General features: G+C 43.3%; 1 protein-coding gene across 1 annotated transcript in view; it reads right to left on the reverse strand.

The window, feature by feature from the left end:
• Positions 1 to 18,712, reverse strand: part of Slc41a2 (solute carrier family 41 member 2) — an 83,778-nt gene that overhangs the window by 7,723 nt on the left and 57,343 nt on the right. Inside the window, exons 9-10 of the mRNA XM_023718221.1 lie at positions 10,533 to 10,664; positions 8,991 to 9,139 (exon numbers count right to left, since the gene is read on the reverse strand). Coding sequence (XP_023573989.1) covers positions 8,991 to 9,139; positions 10,533 to 10,664 — 281 coding nt within the window. The remainder of the gene's footprint in view (positions 1 to 8,990; positions 9,140 to 10,532; positions 10,665 to 18,712) is intronic.

The following is an 18,712-nucleotide window of genomic DNA, read 5'->3' on the forward strand; positions in this document are numbered from 1 at the left end:
TTTTTTCAATTGTTTGTACTTTTTCTTTTCTTAACTTCTTATACATTGCTCCAGTTTTTTCTTCTTCCAATTATATGTATATATATCCAGTAATATGAATAGCTGGTTGTAAGACAATACCATGTATTACAACAAATACTGTGAAATTCACATTACTTTGTTAAGTAAAATTCTGTATGAGTTGTCAAAAAATAAATAAAAGGAATCTCAGAAATGCACCTGCTTCAACTTCCTACCTAACAACAACTCTCCAAGTAGATATTTTTACCATTAGAAACATGTTCTAGGAACCATGGGCCTCACTTCACATCCTTCTCATTCTCTCTTCAACCTCCTCCACCCAAGCTGACAGTCAACAACTACAAGACAGTTGCAAAGCAGTCACACAGAAGAGTAAAGAGGCCCTTCATTTCCAGCCTGGTACGCTCAAGTCCTGAGGAGCAAAAGGGTTAGTGAACGTGCGCGAGATCAGGTAAGTTACGAGAGCTCCCGCCCCAATCCTTAGTCCTTTCCTTTGAGACACCAGCTGAACAGGAGTGGAGTTAGCATCAAAATAAAAAAGAACCAGTTAAATAAGGGATGGCTGCACTAGTGCCAGGCACTCAAATATCTGCTGCGAGGAGAAGTCACGATTCTCATCTTGCATGCAAGGACAGCCAGACTCTAAGGAATGAAGGACCGTCCCAAGGCGGGGTGCATCAACCCACTCGGCTGTCAGGGGCTCCCCCAGGCCTCCAGTATGGAATGCAGGTGCACTCCTCCTTGCTCAGAGGAAGGCTCAAGGAATGAATGGGGAGTCAGAATTGCGGTGGGAACTCTATGTTAGCTCCAGAGGTTCGGATCCTCCCAGCACCCCAAAAGACTCACAGCCCCAGTGATCTATAGCTACGTGTGATAACAGGCCGCTCTCCAACTCAGTGCCTCTCCTGTCCCAGCATCCCAGATGCTGAGGTTACAGGCATGCACCATCACGTCCAGAGACGGTGGTGGTAAGATCAAAGCAATAAAATAATAATGGCAGTAACAGCACACACATTACCTGATCTCGTCCTTCCATCCAAGTGCTAACCAGGCCTGCCTCTGCTTAGCTGCTGAGATCAGGCCCATTCAAGGTGGTATGGCTGTAGACAATTTCATTCGTAAAACAACCCACAATGCAGGTCTACTCTTTGCCTCTTTTTCTGGATGAGGAAAGTCTCTGAGAACAACTCAAAGGTGACACTGCAGTGAGTGGTGGAAGCCATGCCCAGCCCAAACGGAACATCTCCCCTGGCATTTGAGAAACACACTAGCTCTGTCAAGTCTGCTGGGCATGGGAGGAGGGCTGGGAAGAAGCATTCTGTCGAATAAGCTCGATTCCTTAGTCTGCTCTGCAAGACCCTTCAGGGCCCTGCCACGACTTGCTGTTTCCCATCACCCCTGTCCTCGGCCTCATGCTTATGTAGATGGGAAGGGTGGCTCAGCTGACACAACTGTGAGGAGGGGGCAGCGAGATGGAGACTTGCAGAAGGAGCAAGACACACTGACAGATGGCCTTCCTCAGAAGAGGCCCAGAGTGACTGCTTCAGAAAGGCACAACGGCAGACTGATGAGATTCCGGCAAAAAGAGGCGGGTCTACACTACCGAGGTAAGAGTGCTACGCAGCACTCGCTCGGAGTGCACCCAGGAACCTAAAAGGCATTGCTTCAGAGCTAACAAATTTAAAATTGACCTTTTTCTAACTTGAAAAACAGACCGAGTGTGGGCAACATAACAAGACCCTGTCTTACAGGAAAAAATAAAGGAAGGAAGGAAGAAAGGAAGACAGGAGAGAGAGAGAGACAGACAGACAGACACAGACCAAACGAATGAACCAGAACAAATCAAAATGTTATTTAAAACCTGGAATACAATTTTCAGGAAAACAGCATTTTATGTATCACCTGGGTTCTCTCTCTCTCTCTTTTTTTAACCTGGGTTCTTTTGACAAACCATAAAAGTCAATCTGACTTAATGCCATTTAGTATCAACACACTGGTACTAGGTTGCTTTAGTACTAACATATACATTAGCAGTTATACAGCGCAATCCTGCTGTGTGAACTATCTTCGGAGCAGGAATCCATCTGAGTGCAGGAAGAGTGCGAGTGGTACCTAGGCTCACTGTACTTCTGCATCTGCCCACTTAGCAACAGTTTGTTATTCACGCTCTGATTATTAACAGCTTCCTGGTTCTCTCCAGCAGGGTTCTGCACTGGATTAAAATTATATGACTACCTTACTCCTTTTTTCCTTGTACTCGGAATGGAACTCAGGACCCTGTGCTTGCCAGGGAGGCGCTTGTGCTGCTCAGCTCTATCCCTGGCCTCTGTGGTTACCTAATGACAGCACCTTCACCCCTGTTTTATAGGGAGGAAATCAAGTCAAGAGCATGGCTGGGATTAGGCTGAAGTCACAGAGTGAGAAAGCTTCCCACATTCAGGAGTAAGAAAACATGGCCAGGAGGGCCAGGGAGATGGCTCAGTAGAATAAGCGCTTGCCTGGCAAGCACAAGGGCCTGAGTTCAGTCCCCAGTCCCACCCCCCCACCAAAAAAAAAAGATGTAGCAGGGATGTCTGGCGAGGGTCAGGTACCAGCGGTGCCAGGAGTCTTGGGAGTGTGGCTGCCCCACCCCACAGGGACTCCACGGGTCAGGAGCTGGGGCTGGGGCCCTTGCTGTGTCCCCGCCTGTCCCCCTCCCTCTTCACTGGATGCACTGTTGGCTCTTGCCCACCAGCTCCACTGGCGTGGGAAAGCCATGGGAAAAGCATCTCATCTTGGCCATGTGATGCGAAGCATCCTCACCATTCAACCTGAAGCTAGGACAGAAGTCGGGACCGGAGCCGTAGACTTAGGAGCAGGATGACAGGGTCGAGTTAGAAGCTCAGGGCCCTCACCAGAAGAGTGAGAAATGAGCAGGAGGAATGCCATCGGAGAGGGGTGCTGAGGAGGCCAGCAGTGCCTCCGGCACCCAAAGCGGCAGAAGGCTGACGCGGCCTGGCCGAACCGTGCCAGCTCTCCCTGCGCTGCACCGCAGTCCCAGCCGACTCCAGCGCAGGGAAATCGGCCTCGGAACGGCAGACATGATGGCCACGGCCCCTCCTGCTCAGGGGCTGAGAGTCCCTTCTCTCTTCCTTCCCTTCTGTGTGTGCCATGTGACTGCAATCAAGGTTGGAAATATGCTGTTGTGTGGAAAACATTTACTTCTGCATCTTTACAGTTAACAGCATCAAATCCTGCAGGGCAGCCTCACAGCTAAGACCCTGCGGCTGCCCCTTCTGTGAGCATGAGGGTGCACCTCCCCGCACGTCAGCCTCGAGGGCATCCAGAATAAAATGTGCATCCCAACCACCAGAAACACTAAAAATTATTAGTAATATCGTGACTACATTTTATTAGTAGGAGCTTTGATTTGCTCGCTTATGGTAGGCTTTGCTGAGAAACTTTTTCTTCAAGATATAAATCTGTTGGTAAATATAAGTGCAATTTGTGCATAAGGCCAAAATTTAAAAATTACTTTCTGAAAGGTAGCAGTAACAAACACTAAAGGAATTTCTGTTTAAAAATTATAAAAATAAAATACAGTATTATTATTTTGCTGTTTTATATTTTTTGATAATTATTCAAATCTCTTAAGCTGTTATAAATATTTATTCTGATACTTCCTCTGGAAAAAAGAAAACTATTATCTTTCAAGAACAAAAGCCATGCTGGATATGGATGTGCACACCTGTAACCCCAACACTTGGGGGCTGAGGCGGGACCATCTCAAGCTTGAGGCCAGCCTAGGCCACACGGCGAGGGACTGTCTCAAAACAAAATGAAAGCCAGACACAGGCAGAGACTGACTGACTGGGACTATTGGAAAAGGAAGACAGTTCTGGAAGGAGGAGGTAACTCCTAGAACTCCCCAGCTGCCTCGTGTAGCCTGTAGAACCCACAGCTGAGAGAAGACCCTTCAGGCAGGGCCAGCGCTTCCATTCCTTTATACAGTGATGCACGCACTACCTAATAAAGTCGGGGTATTTATAATTTTCACTTTATGTACTGAGAACTTAGCATCATTTTAACTTTAAAGAACTATTTTGTCTGCCCCTAAACACAGATACAGCTAGGAACAAAGATTTCTGCAACCAAAGTTTCATAATAAGTTTTTCATGGAATTTGGTACTCTTAGAATTTTAACAGTGTTCTTAACAATCTAAGTTTTTATGAAACAATAAATGTCTAGAATAGGGAATTAAAACTTTCATTTAGAAATTATTTCAAGTCATTGTTTACCAAAGAACACACACTTTGTTGGAATTCAATAGGCACTGAGGACTAAAAAAGTCTCATTTTTCTTTTGCCACTTAAGTATTTTATACAAGGAAATATTAATACATTCCAAATGCACCTATAATCATCATAACAAAAGGATAATTACAACAGTAGAAAAGGGACTTGGTTTTAATGAGATGAGTGAAACAATAGCGGATTAGAAAATAACACCACGTGCATGGAGCGCCGGCCACCCAGCCGGGCGCTTGCCTCCGCTCTCCAGGTCCAGGTGCAGGCTCCCCCTGAGGTCCAGCGTCCAAACTGATGCTTTTGTCTTTTCCCAGACAAGCGACGCACAGCTAGGATTTCTAACACAAAGGGAAGCCTGAAGCAGCTTTAAACTGAGTAGGAAATTCAACCAAGATGCGCTGCTGCCCCTTCTTTCCTCAGGAGACGGTTGGGGTGCTCGCGTGGCTCACAGGCGCCCTGTGCCTCCACTGCCTGTCAGGGACCACGCCTCTGCCCAGCACTGAGGGGGCTGCAGACAGGGGCAGAAGAGGCCCGCGAGGCCAGGGCGCTCCGTGCTGCGCCCTTTAGCCGCGCACACTGTCAGCAAGCAGGACCACTTAGTTCACAACTATGGCATTACTTGAGAGTTCTGCTGAGCAGCAAGCGAAAAAGATAATAGGTGTCACAGGAGTATTTTAGTGGGTTCTTTCTCCTCAGTCCGTCAAAGGCAGGAGACAAGTGACCAGAGAACAAACCTTGCACGTAGACAAGTCTTTAAATTTTAACAAGTTTTTTTATAAGGAGATACTACATACCAAGAGAAAATACAATCCAAATCCCAAACAATTTCAAACTCAAGCTGACTTTTTACTTGAATTAAGAAACAGTCATAGGACCAAAATTAACACTTTGCTCTAAAACACTCCTATGCTAACATCAGAAATTTCAGATCTTAATTTAAGGGCCAGCCAAATAGCTCAGTGGATTAAAGTGCCCGCAAACAGGCACAGGGCCTGGGGGTTCGATCCTTGGGCCTACCGTACCAGCCTGCCCCTGCGTGCTGAGACAGCAATTAAGACTGGGTGTGGCGGCACATGCCTGTAATCCCAGCTCTTGGGAGGCTGTGAACAGACGGATCACTAGGAGTCTGATCTAGTAGTGAGACCCTGAACACCCAGCAGACCCTTCCCTAAAATACAAAAATAAATAAATAAATAAATAAAAGAAAAGATCTTAGTTTAAAATTTTTTTTTCTTTTTTTTTTTTTTTTCAGTACCAGGGATTGAACTCAGGACCCCGAGCTTGCCAGGCAGGTTCAGCCAAAAAAATAAACACATTAAAAAAAAAATAAAAAAGACTGTATCAGACACAAAAGAAAATCAACAATCACCAAGACATGAGAAAAACTGCTGAGCTGGCATGTGGCAGTCAACGCATACCACGTTAAAGGCCAAAAGCCTCACTAACCCTTCCTATGAAGCAGATGTTGTATAAGTAACTCATTAATCTTCAAAGCAGTTCATGAAAGAGTTAGGTGTGGTGGCACATGCCTGAAATCCCAGCACTTGGGAGGCTGACGCAGGACGATCGCTGCAAGTTGCAGCCAGGCTGGGCCCGGCTACTTAACTGAGTTCAAGCCCAGCCTGCACTAATCAGGAAGATCCTGTCTCAAAAACAACAACAAGCAAAGCAGCTTAGTAAATACTCATTTCACAGAGGAGTAACTGAGACCCAAAGAAAATGACAATTATTCCTTCTTCTACTCTAATTTTCTAGTTTCCCTGTTGAGCATTTAGGCCAGACGTTTTATTTATTTATTTTTTATTTTATTTTATTTTATTTTTTGGTGGAACCAGGGATTGAACGCAGGCCCTTGCGCTTGCCAGGGAAGTGCTTATTCCACTGAGCCATCTCCCCAGCCCCTAGGCCAGATGTTTTAAAAAGGTATGTAAGTTCACTGTGAATATAGACTAAAATCTCATTTTTGTAGAAATTCAGAAAAATTACTCATGCATTCTTCCCTGGTGCAAGTGAAATGATGCATGCTAGTACGTAGCACAGAACTATACACAGAACAGCCCATGAGGCAGTTAGACACAGGAATCTGCTCTTGAAATGGCATGTTTGTCAACAGACCAAAGGTGTAGCCCTGAATGTTTCCCACGGAGGGAGAAAAGCATCTTCTTAAGATACTTAGAAGAGCAGTGAAATGTAAGCGGCAATAAATGCCCATACATGTACCATCATAAGAGTGGCCAGCGGTGAACTAGTGCTGGAGATACATTTGAGCTCTCCTGAGCAGCAGACAAGCCTGCTCCCCAGACGAAGTGAGTTGCATTTTCCTGTGCACTCTGCAAGTGCCTGGTACCCCGCCTTTGCATCACATCACCCTGGCATTACCTGCTCAAGCTGTAGAGCTTAACTAGCTCAGTGACCAAGTGTCTGACATGGGCAAGGCTCTGAGTTTGGTCCGCAGCACTGCTAAGCGGGGGTGGGGGTGGGGGGACGACAAAACTCTCCCGGCATTTCATGAAAATGAAGTGAACTGACGCACGGGAAGTCTTTGGAACAGTGCTCAGCATGCAGGAAACACTGTAACTGCCGACTAATTTCATCGCTATCTCTACCATCAGTGCAGCTTTCTTCCTGGAATCAGGTCCAAATACCGACTCTTTAGTTGCATTACTAAATGTCACAACACTTTAAGGCCAAACTCAATGCAGTCTCTTCAAGAATTGTTTTATTTATTTAGTTATTTTCGTATTTTAGGACAGGGTCTACAAGGTCTGCAGGGTCTCACTACATAGATTGGACTCGTAGTGATCCGCCTGCGTTCAGCCTCCCAGAGATGGGATTACAGGTGCACACCACCACACCCAGTCTAAGAATATTAATCCATCTCAAAAGATCAGGATTTCTCACTGCAGAAGGCACCAAACCTACAAAATGTAGCAGGAAGTCATGACCAAGAACTCAAAAGTTGTAACGGTTGGAAAAATTAAGGACAGGTTTATGGAAAATAATAATGCCACGAAAAAGGAAACACAAAGCACAGAACTACAGGGGCAGTAAAGTAACTGCCTCTACATGATGTTTACACAGGCCTAATAACATGCACATTTGCAATCAAACTAGCAAAAAGTCATGATATACTACACGGGAAAAATCAAACATAAAATCACCAGGTTAATTTTTAGTAGCAAAAACTAAAAGATGAATCATGAACTTGAAGTTAAGGAACGTTGCTTTAAAGCTTACAGCTAAACTATTTCAAAGTGATTATCTCTGAGGCATGGAATTAAAAAAAAAAAAAGAACTTTTTAGCAGTATTTAATTAAGTTAATTATTTATTTTTTAATGTATTTCATACAGGGTCCACAGGGTCTCACTACAGAGATTGGACTTGTAGTGAGTCTTCCTGTTAACGAGTCTCCCAAGCCCTGGGATTGCAGGCACATGCCGCCACGCCCAGCCTCAATCACCATCTCGGTGTGCCCTGGGGTGGGGCCAGCACAGCAGGCCAGGGAGTGAACCCTTGCTGCTGTGGCGGCCTAAGCAGGCACTTCGATCCGCTCCGCTATCTGGCTGGCCCTAGTAGTATTTAATTTTAAATATCTGAACATGTACTATATTGATCACACATTTAAAAGTAAAAGCAATTTTAATTTTAAAATTAAAAGCCTTTCACACCACAGAGAAACTATTTAGAAGGGTAGAAATAAATGAGAAATAGAGATAAAGAAATATTAAATAAGAAAGACAGGAAATTTAATGCAAGAGATTCAAGAACCAAACAATATTCCAGAAAGAAAGGAGAGAAGATTGTATTTTAAAATTCCAAGAAATGTCTCTAAAAGTGAAGAACATGAGTTTTAAGATTGATGAAGTCAAAAAAAAACAAACCAAATACATGCATATGGGGTACAGTAACATGAAATTTAAGAAACTGCTGGGAACATTACATGAAATTTAAGGAAAACACACAAAAAGAGTTCTTACAAGCTTCTAAGACATGAAAGAAGTTACATACAATGGGTCAGTAAAGAGAATGGGGCTGGGGAGATGGCTCAGTAGAATAAGTGCTTCCCTGGCAGGCGCAAGGGCCTGAGTTCAATCCCTGGTTCCAAAAAAAAAAAAAAAGTAAAGAGAATGGTCTCTGACTGTCATGGTAACACAAAAGTGAAGTAACAATAAAACTTTTTGTTCTTCAAAATTCTAAAAGAAACAGAATTTTATTCCAGGCTTAGTGAGGCAGAAGGATCACGATCAGTTTGAAGCCAACCTGCACAACACTGTGAGATCTTGTGTCAAAACCAAAATCAAACCAAAACTACAAAACATCCCCAAAACGGAATGTTATACTAAATCAACCTACTGAGAGGAGGGAATGTTTCATAACATACAAAGGCTTAAATATTTATTGCCATGCCCTCTTTCTTAAGAATCTCTTCGGCCTTAACTTTATTGTAAAACAAGAGCCAAAACAGGAAAGACAGGCCATCCCGGAAATGGGAAACACAAAGTGCACGCTGCAGGGCAAGCGCTCCCACGTGATGGTCTCCATTCCAGCCGCCAGGAAGGCGCCGAGGCATCTTGGGGGTGCAGCAGGTGCAGCGCTGCCTCTCCACGTGCCTTTGGTGCACAGAGCCACAGTTTTACAGCACTCCGCAAAAAGGAAAAATTCCAAGGGGTTTTACGCTTACCTGTAGCACAGCAGCAAACAAGAACACGACAACAAAGATCACTGTGAGCGAAGTGTGGCCGCTCTTCATCAGGTGAATGGTGTAGAGGAAAATCAGATGTCCAGGAATCACCAAAAGCAGGAGAACCTGGGCAGATTTATTATTTACCCCTGCAACAAAAAATGTGGAAGCCTTAAAAAAAAAGCCTATTTTGGCTCATAATACATCAGTGTTAAGATTTGAGGATTACTCTATCGTTGATCTATCCCACAAAGTTCAATTGCTAAAATAAGTTGCAATTATCCACAATTCACATAATTCTTTGAAATTCTCCCTATGTGGCACATGTCATTCAGTGAAAGGCGGGGGCCGGCGAGATAGCTCAGCAGTCTAAAGTGCCTGCTTAGGCAAGCTTAGGTAGCTGCAGGGGACTGCAGTTCAATCCCCGGCACCATAAGCCACAGCAGCCCCACCCTCAGGGCAGGCTGAGATGGCCAAAAATAAATAAAGAAAGAAAGAAAGAAAGAAAGAAAGAAAGAAAGAAAGAAAGAAAGAAAGAAAGATGAATGATAAAACTTGCTATGGGGCTGGTCGGCTAGCTCAGGGGATTAAAGCACCTGCTTAGGCAGACACAGGGACTAGATTCGGTCCCTGGGTCGTGCTGGCTCCACCCTGCAGGCACGCTGAGGTGGCGACCGGGACTGGGAGTGGTGGCATGTGCCTATTATCCCAGCCCTTGGGAGGCCGAAAACAGGAGAATCACTACAAGTCTGATCTGTATAGTGAGTCACTGTAGACCTTGTACTAAATACATTAAAAAAAAAGAACTTGACTTTAATATTAATCATAAAAAGAGGAGAGAAAATACAAAGTTTTTAAAGTACTGAAATGTTTTAATGAAAGCTGAACATTTTTGATCTTCATTCAAAAATCAGCAATTACATTTCACTTTCATCATAGAAAAAAAGGGACAAGAGTTATGAAATTTAAAATTATGTCTCTCAGTCACATGCTTGACTGACAGAAATGATGCACCGGTCTTCCAGCTCATGTACCCTGCATCCACATGTTTAGGTCCAACACTTCCATGTAGGAAGTGCAATAAGACTCCGGGCCTGGAGCGGGAGGCTGACAGGAGCAGCACCGCAACCCAGAGACTCTCAAACTAAAGGGCGGCGTGCTGGGGAAGCAGCTGGCTCAAGGCCTGGCGCACAACCCCCAGGACTGAAGGGAAAGTTAAAAAGAATGGCCAAAAAGGTTAACATAGGAAAAGGAGTACATCTCTCTCCCCAAGCCACCTAGCAATGTGTTTGTGTGTGCATTAGGTTATTCTTCCCTGACCTATAAAGCAAGACCTCCCGGAGAGAGGGATGAAAGAGAAGAATCGTACAAAGATCCACGCTCACTGCAGAACTGACATGGGTGAAGAGCTACTCCCTGCGATTAGCTCTCAAATAGAAAAGCTGTGCATATAAAATCTGAATACAGCGAGTGCTGTCTGTCTATAGTCTGTAAGAGCAACGGCTCTGATTAAAACAACATGCACAAGTCCCAAGCACGTACCTGGACCAAAGAAAGTCTTGAATGGGTAATAACAACCTTTGGGGTCCTCAGGCAGCTCTCCTGGGGTGCTGTGCAAGTGGAGGTAGGTAGAAATCCTGCTCGCCTGAATGGCCACCAAATTACCACCGATGCCTAAAACATTAGGAAATAGATGGGAGTTAGCCTCATACTGTAAACAACTCACATAACTTCAGCCAAAGGTGAGTGTCTTTATGTTACCTTCTGGGTCAATAAAGCAAAATAGAGTGCTTCTAAAATGTCAGTGCACCCAGCATTGTGACATTCCAAAAGCACAAATTCACTCTTCACAAAGATTCGTTCATTGATTTTCAAGACTGACTAACTGTCTAATAGGAAAGCAGACCATGTAGGCAGTTAAAAAAAAAAATCATGACCACAGCCAGAGTGCTAAGCAGGGAACAAGCTGTTGGTGTTTCCGAACCTAACGAGAACAGACCCCTGGCCATTCCCAGTGGGCCTGGCTACAGAAGCCGCGGTCCCTAGAGGAAAGGGGTCTGGGGAATGCAGGACACTCTGGGCAAAGACCAGTGGCCACAGCAGGAAGAACGAGAGCAAAGGTTGTTCACTGCTAGGGGTGACATCGGCCTTCCTCTGGGCAGGACAGGAGCGCAATGAGCGCGCCAGCCCTCAAGACCAGGCACACAGACCATCCAAGGCTGAGGATGGGGCAAGGGAATCCCAAACCCCACTCTACAGGCTGTACTGAGCAGCACATGCAGAAGGAGAGCGAGAACACAGGCACGGAGGCCCTGCATGACGAGAACACACACAGAATGGGGCAGCCGCTGCCATGAGGAGGAAGTCGGGAGTCGGCGCATAGCGAGGGTAAGGCTAACTCAACTAAGGCTCAGAACAACTCGATCCTCCATACTAGTAGAAAGTAGGAGAAAAGAACTGCCCATTTGTAGCATAAATAATATTGACCAACTTCCAAAAAAAATTTTCAAGACAATAAAAAGCCAAAAAGAAAACAGTTATTGTAGGTTTGAAGAAACCAGACCCAGAGATAATTCAGTTGTTGCTATTATTTGATAAGGCCTTTACAATAATTATGGTTACTACGTTAAAGGATCAGAGGAAAAACCATATAGCACATATCAAAACATGGGAACCTAAGTATGTTAAAAATAAAAATATGAAAATACATATACCATCCAAGTGTTAATGAAGAGAAAACCGAAGTAGCAATCAGTATCAGGGAGACATTAGCAGAGAACAGTATCAAGGGGAAAAGGGGATGCTGAACACCACTTGCAAAGGTCGCCTACTCAGGGAAAAGACACAGTGGTCCTAAGACAGACACACCTACAAATGGCTCCTACATTACAGCATAAACATGTAAGAACGAAAGCAAAGCCAGACAAGGCTGTATCTGTATCCAGACTTTGCCATCCCTGAGAGGCTACACTTCCTTCTTAAAAATCAACAATTACATGAACCCTAATAATACTACCAGCTAGCCCGATCTGGGGAGCTCTCTCCTATAAATGACATTTATAGAACTTCCCACCCAAAACAGCATCACATTCACTATGAGTTTACATATGGAATGCTGATGAAGCTATAATGAAGACAGACCACGCGGAAGTCCTAAGATCAGTCTCAATTAACTTGAAATGTTTAAAATATGCAATGTATGCTTTCTGGTCACAATAGAACAAAGATAGATTTGGAGATTTCTTCAAATATTTAGACAGCAGATAGTATACTTCTAAATAACTTATAGGTCAAAGAAGAATCTATTAGAGAATATAGAAAATATAGGTCAGCTTGATGAAAATGAAAACAACACACTGAAATATGTGAGTGGAACATAAAGCAGTACTTCTACATTCAGGATATTAAATACATCAGAAAAGAAGACTCAACAGTCTAAAGTTCCCATGTTGGGAATTTAGAAAAAAGAAAAAATTACACTAAAAGCAAAAAGAAGGAAGAACCAGCATAAGAACATAAATCAATGAAAAAACCACAATAGAGAAAATAAATGAAACGAGAAGCTGATTCTTTGAATAAAGGGGGGAGAGAGAGAGAGAGAGAGAGAGAGAGAGAGAGAGAGAGAAAGAGAGAGAGAGATTCTGATTCCAATATCAAGAATGAAAGTCACCACTGCAGATGATGCTGGTATTTAAAGGGCATTATATAAGTATCATGAAAAACTTAAATACTATTAACAAATCAAATCCAGCAAAATGCTAAATGCATAATACTTCACAGCAAAATTGGCTTTTCCTAGAAAGGCAAGGCCAGTTCAGTGTTACCAGTAGAGCTGTGCTGCACAGCAGAGAACCCCAAATAGCCACTGTCAGAAAAGAACCTCCCAGGACAGCAGGTTAAAATCCCGCAGTCCAACATACAACGGAACCTTAAAGATCACTGGACACCAGGAACAGATCACTCACAAGGGACAGCCCACCACAGTTGCAGCAGTCTTCTCCATGCTAACTTTAGACGCGAACAGAGCTTGGAGTGAACTCTTTCAAGCCCTAAAAGAAAGCTAGCTACAACCTAGACTGATATATCCTTGCAAACCTGTCTCTCAAAACTGATGGAGAAATAAGATATTTCCATGACAAAGGGCACCTAAAGAATTCATTACCACCAAGCCAGTACTCTAAAAAAATTCTCAAGGATACCAAACAATGAAGCAACAATCCCCAAAGGTCTAACGGAATGAATACACCAGGTAGGGTGAGCAGTTAAGTAGAAGGGAAAGTGGGAACCAACAATAGGAAAATAAGGCAATTATAGAAATAAATCAGTATCTCAGAAGTAACTCTCAATGTGAATGGTCCCAGTTCCCCAATCAAAAGATACAGATTGGTAAAATGGATCAAGGTTAAATCTAGTGGTGTGCTATATACAAGGAACATATTTAACCCAAAAAGTAACTCACAGACTGGGCTGGAAAGACAGACGGATCACTATGAGTTCAAGCTGCGGAGTGAGACCCTGTACTAAATAAATAAATATCTTTTTAAAAACAAAAAAAAGAAATTCACAGATTAAAAATCAAAGGATGGAAAATAATATCTCATGCAATGTGAAACAGAAAACAAACAGGCATAGCTATCTTAAGAAGAAACAAAGAAGGTTACTATACATTGGTTAAGAGAACAACCAACAGAAGGAGTAACCATTATAAACATATATGCACTGAAAAATGATGCACTCAACTTTATAAAACAAGTACTACTGGACATAAAAGATCAGACAGACATCAACACAACTGTCATGAGGGCCCGCAGTACCCCACATCAGAAACAGATCAACTAGACAAAAGCCAACAAAGTAATATCAGAGTTGAACCACACACTGGAACAAACGGGCCTGACGGCGTCTACACTGTGTCTCACCCAACTACAGAGTGCACACATCTCTCAGCAGCACATGGCACTTTGTCCACAATAAGCAGCCAATAAAGCCTGCCAAGTAAGGGCCACAAAACGATGCTATACCAAGTACAGGGTCAGGTCCCAGCACACTGAAACTACAAATTAGTGACAAAAGAAACTACAGACATTACGCAAATACATGGAAATTAAACAATACACTTGTGAATAATAGAAGGAATCAAAAAAGGAATCAGTTCCAAGAATCCCATGATAATGCCAGCACAACATGCCAGAACCTGTGGGACACACGGGAAGCACTGAGAAGGAAAGCAGTGGGAACTGCTGCGTCCAAAAAAGTGAGCCCAAACAAGTAACCTAGAGATGGAATTCAAGGCCCTGGACAAACAAGAACAGTCCAAACCCAAAGTCAGTACAAGAAATCAATGGAGATCTAAAAAAAAAAAAAAAAAAAAAAATCAATGAATTAAGCTGGTGTTTCAAAAGAACAAATAAAATAGACAAACTCTTAGCCAATCTTGCCAAGAAAAGAACCAAATTAGTATACTTAGAAATAAAAAGACTTTTCCAAAATTCAGAAGATTATTAGTAACTATTTTGAGAATTTGTATGCTAAAAGAACGGAGAATTCAGAAGAAATGGATAGATTTCTAGATACTTATGAACTACCAAAACTGAACCAAAAGTCATAAAAACCATGAATAATCAGTTATCAGACGAGACTGAATTGATAAAAAACAAAACAAAAAGCCACCACCTAAGAAAAGCCCAGGTGCTGTTAGGTTCACTGCTTAATTCTGCAGAACTTTAAGGAAGATTTAATACTAAACTCTAATAAAACTGCAAAAGAAGGAGTACTCTCAAAGTCATTCCTGGAAGCCACCATTACTCAGATTCTAAAACAAGAAACCAATGAACTGTGACAGACAATTACTGGCCAATTTCTTTAATGAACATACATGAAAAAATGTCCATCCATGGATGAATGGATGTCATATAATGCTGAAATTGCTAAATTTCACAATGCCCACTTCCTCAAACACTTCTTTGTACTGAAAACATTTAAAATCCTTTGTAGTTTTTTAAATTTAGAATTAGAATTTAATAACATTTAAAGCAACATTTTCAAATATTATGCCACATATTCATATGCATAAGCATATGAAAACAGATTTGTAAATATACACTGATTCAATCTCAGAACTTGAAAAGTATTTGTCTAGCAAGAAATATTCCAAGATATACAGGACAAATAATAGCGTACTTGAAGATCTCCAGGGATGGAAATTCCACACCTGTTCTTTTTTCTTTTTTTTTTGGTGGAACCGGGGATTGAACTCAGACCCTTGCACTTGTCAGGGAAGTGCTTACTCTACTGAGCCATCTCTCCGGCCCTCCATAACTGTTCTCTGATGCTTAGAATCTCTTTTTTATAGTTTAGCTGAAGTCTTCCTGATTTATTTTCAAACCATGTCTTCTCATCTGGTCTTTAAAATTACGTAAGAGTTATCTATTGTCACCTCACTGCTCAAGAGCTCCCCTGAACTCTTACTCCGAGTGGCTCTAATAGCACGCACCTACGCACTTCCTTCCCTCCTCTCTCCGGGTTCTGGCAGCCACCACTAGCCCCTCAACCCTTGAGGTCAACTGTAGATTCCACACGGGAGTGGGGGCCGTGGCCCGTGTCTCTCTAAGCCTCCTGTTTCACTCCAGGGCAGCCCATGTGGCCATGATGACAGCCCAGACCCCTTTTGTGTCTGCACAGCATTCCATCTTCATCTATTCATCTGCTCACAGGAACTCAGGCCATCTCCATTTCCTCGTTCCTGTTAGTAAGGCTGTAATAAACACAGCGTGCAGACACCTCTGCTGGTCTCCTTACCTTTGGGTACATATACTCAATAATAAACACATACATTTTAGGATCCTTCATAGTGCTCTCCACAAAGGCTGTGCTGATACACAGTCCCACTGAGTGCGCAAGGATTCCCTGGGTCCCATATCTTTGCCAGAATGAAGAGTTAACCTTTGTACTTGGGATTTGCATTCTCTTAAGATTAGTGATAGTAAGCAATTTTTCAAATACAACAGGCCACTTATATGTCTCAAGTCCAGGACTCAACTGGAATCACAGTGAGCACATCCACTCCTGCATCACTTGACTAGGGGGCTGTTAGGCAATTCTGTCCCTGTGTGAATGCCACAGCACGTGCCCGCGTGTCAAGCCAGCTGCGGCAGCACCAGGAGATATAAGCCTATCTGCTGGAGTGCATGAGGCCTACTGGTGACTAGCGTGTCACTATGTGCACGTGTCTCCTAGGCAGTGATGTCTGTTCAGGAATAGTTAAGCGGGCAAACCGGCAGGGGGTCTGAATTAGGCACTGAAACTCCAAGGATCTGATTACTGGAAAAGACCAGACGGTGGCAGTCCTTTGACCAGCACTGCCACCTAACTGAGACCCAAGTTTCCTGAAAACACTAGAGTCTCCTTCCTGAACAATGACGCAAGACTGCTCACTTCCGTGTTTGCTTTTGCTACTGCTGGGAAAGAGTTACCTGCTGTTGCTGGGTGACTGGCTCTTCCCGTGACAACGCAGGAGGTGATTTCGGGGCCTGACCACAAGTACAACTGCCGCACAGAAAGCAGGCCACGGCAGCCTCCCCGTCTGAGGGTTTCCCCTGAGGTACGGATGAGGGTTACACCCAGGAACAGAAGTGGCAACTTGCTCAAGGTCAGCTACGTTGCCTTTACACTGCCAGCGACCTTACGAAGTGTTGGCATTGACTGAATTTTAAAAAGGTGATTTTTAATCACAGAAAAAATTTGGAAAGAAATGAGAAAAGCATGAACTCTCCCCTCCAGAGCCAAGAAAGTGATCTCTTTTTGTGCCAATACACTAAAAATAAAGCATTTTAAATGTCACATTTTTAAAACTAAAATTGTAATGACTTTATTTTAAACTAAATGTAGCTTCACAATTTCCTCATCACGTCATTTGGTAAATAAAAAATTCATTAAAAGCAACCGTTCAGGATAATTTAAAATGTACTTCATCATAAAAATGTTTTTAAAATGCATCCCACAGAGTTCTGGAAAATTTTCTAAAGGAAAATAAATGTCTTTAAAACTGTGTTTAAAAGTCACACTGCTGAGGTGGGAGAACCCCAGTCATGAATGCAAGCTCTGTTCTCTACAGAGTCCTGACGCTGGCTCCCTCCACAGGGGCACCACCATGGCCTCCGCCACTTGTTAGGAAGGTGGCAGGTAAGTTCTCTGGGGCTGCTATTTCCTCATATGAAAGTGAGGGTCACTTACAGCCACCCGACAAGGACGCTGAGAGAACTGCACAAAGTAATGCATGCATCAAAAACAGTGCACACAGTACAGGCTCAACGAATGTTAACCAGCATTTACACAAACAGTATGCTTCTGACTTGCTGTGTCCTAACTAGGTCCTCACACTTAACATGATGGAGAATTCACTGGTCAAAGGATGCCTGAGGACTCTGTTGCTTTTCAATTTACATATTTTTTGAATAACTGACATAAACTGGTACTCATCTGATTACAGTACACAAACAAAGCCAGGAACTCATTCCTTTAGTGTAAAGGAAATTAATATATCATAGAAACTGAATGAGGAAAGAATATTTGATACACTATACATATTCAGAAAGTTATGGGCAAACCAGCAAGGGAGAAAATGGGGTAGAGAAAAAAAGCCACGTAATCATCTGCGCATTTCTGTTCACAGTGCCTGAAAGGAAAAGAAACTAATGTTAAGAACTGTACTTAAGGGGGCTGGGGGTCAGCTCAGTAGAATAAGTGCCTGCCTGGCAAGCACAAGGTCCTGAGTTCAATCCCCAGTACCACAAAAAAACAAAAACAAAAACAAAAAAAACTGTACTTGAGGGAGAGATGTTTCTCAAACAGGAAGGGGATCAAGAGATGGGTGATACAGAGAAGTAGATGAAAATAAGAATTAAGATGTCTTATACGGGCCAGCCAGCTAGCTCAGTGGACTAAGTGCCTGCTTAGGCAAGTGCAGGGACTGCAGTTTGATCCTTGGCACCACATGGTACGCCAGCGCCACTCCCAGGTGCGCTGAGCCAGCCATCAAGTCAGGGTGTGGTGTCACATGCCTGTTTAATCCCAGCACAGGAAGACTGAGAACAGGAGGATCACTATGAGTCAGCTGCATAGTGAGACCCTGTACCAAATATATATAAAAAAGATATTTTATGTACATTATCAGTTCCACATAGGGAATGTAAACATGTACAGCAAATATGTACTAGAATAAATAAATAAAATGCTTAGTTAAAAATATTAGGCTAATCCAGGCATGGTAGCATAAACCTGTGATCCCAGCACTCAGGAGGCTGAGGGAAGAGGATCCTTGTTAGTTTGAGGCCAGCCTACACAAACAGACACACAGACATACACACAGACATACACACAGACATACACACAGACATACACACAGACACACACACACACACACACACACACACCAGGCTATATAATTGCTTGAAAATTTACAGTTATGTAAAAATACACATGCCCATGGACCCATAGTAAGAGGGAATATAGAACTTAAAATACTTATACTGAGTTATGAGCAGAAAAGTAATTCACACTGGAAAAATACAAGTGTACTTAATGCAAAGCAAAGACTGCGCTCAGAGCCACCCCTCAGCCCCAGCTTCTTCCCACAGGAACGCACCCCCATGGCCCCCTGGCGCCCCTCACTCGGCAGCCTGGGCTGAGGTCCCATATGGTGCTGGTTAGCTGTGTGCTGCTTC

Source organism: Octodon degus, unplaced genomic scaffold (assembly GCF_000260255.1).
Source record: "Octodon degus isolate 3935 unplaced genomic scaffold, OctDeg1.0 scaffold00004, whole genome shotgun sequence".
NCBI lineage: Eukaryota > Metazoa > Chordata > Mammalia > Rodentia > Octodontidae > Octodon > Octodon degus.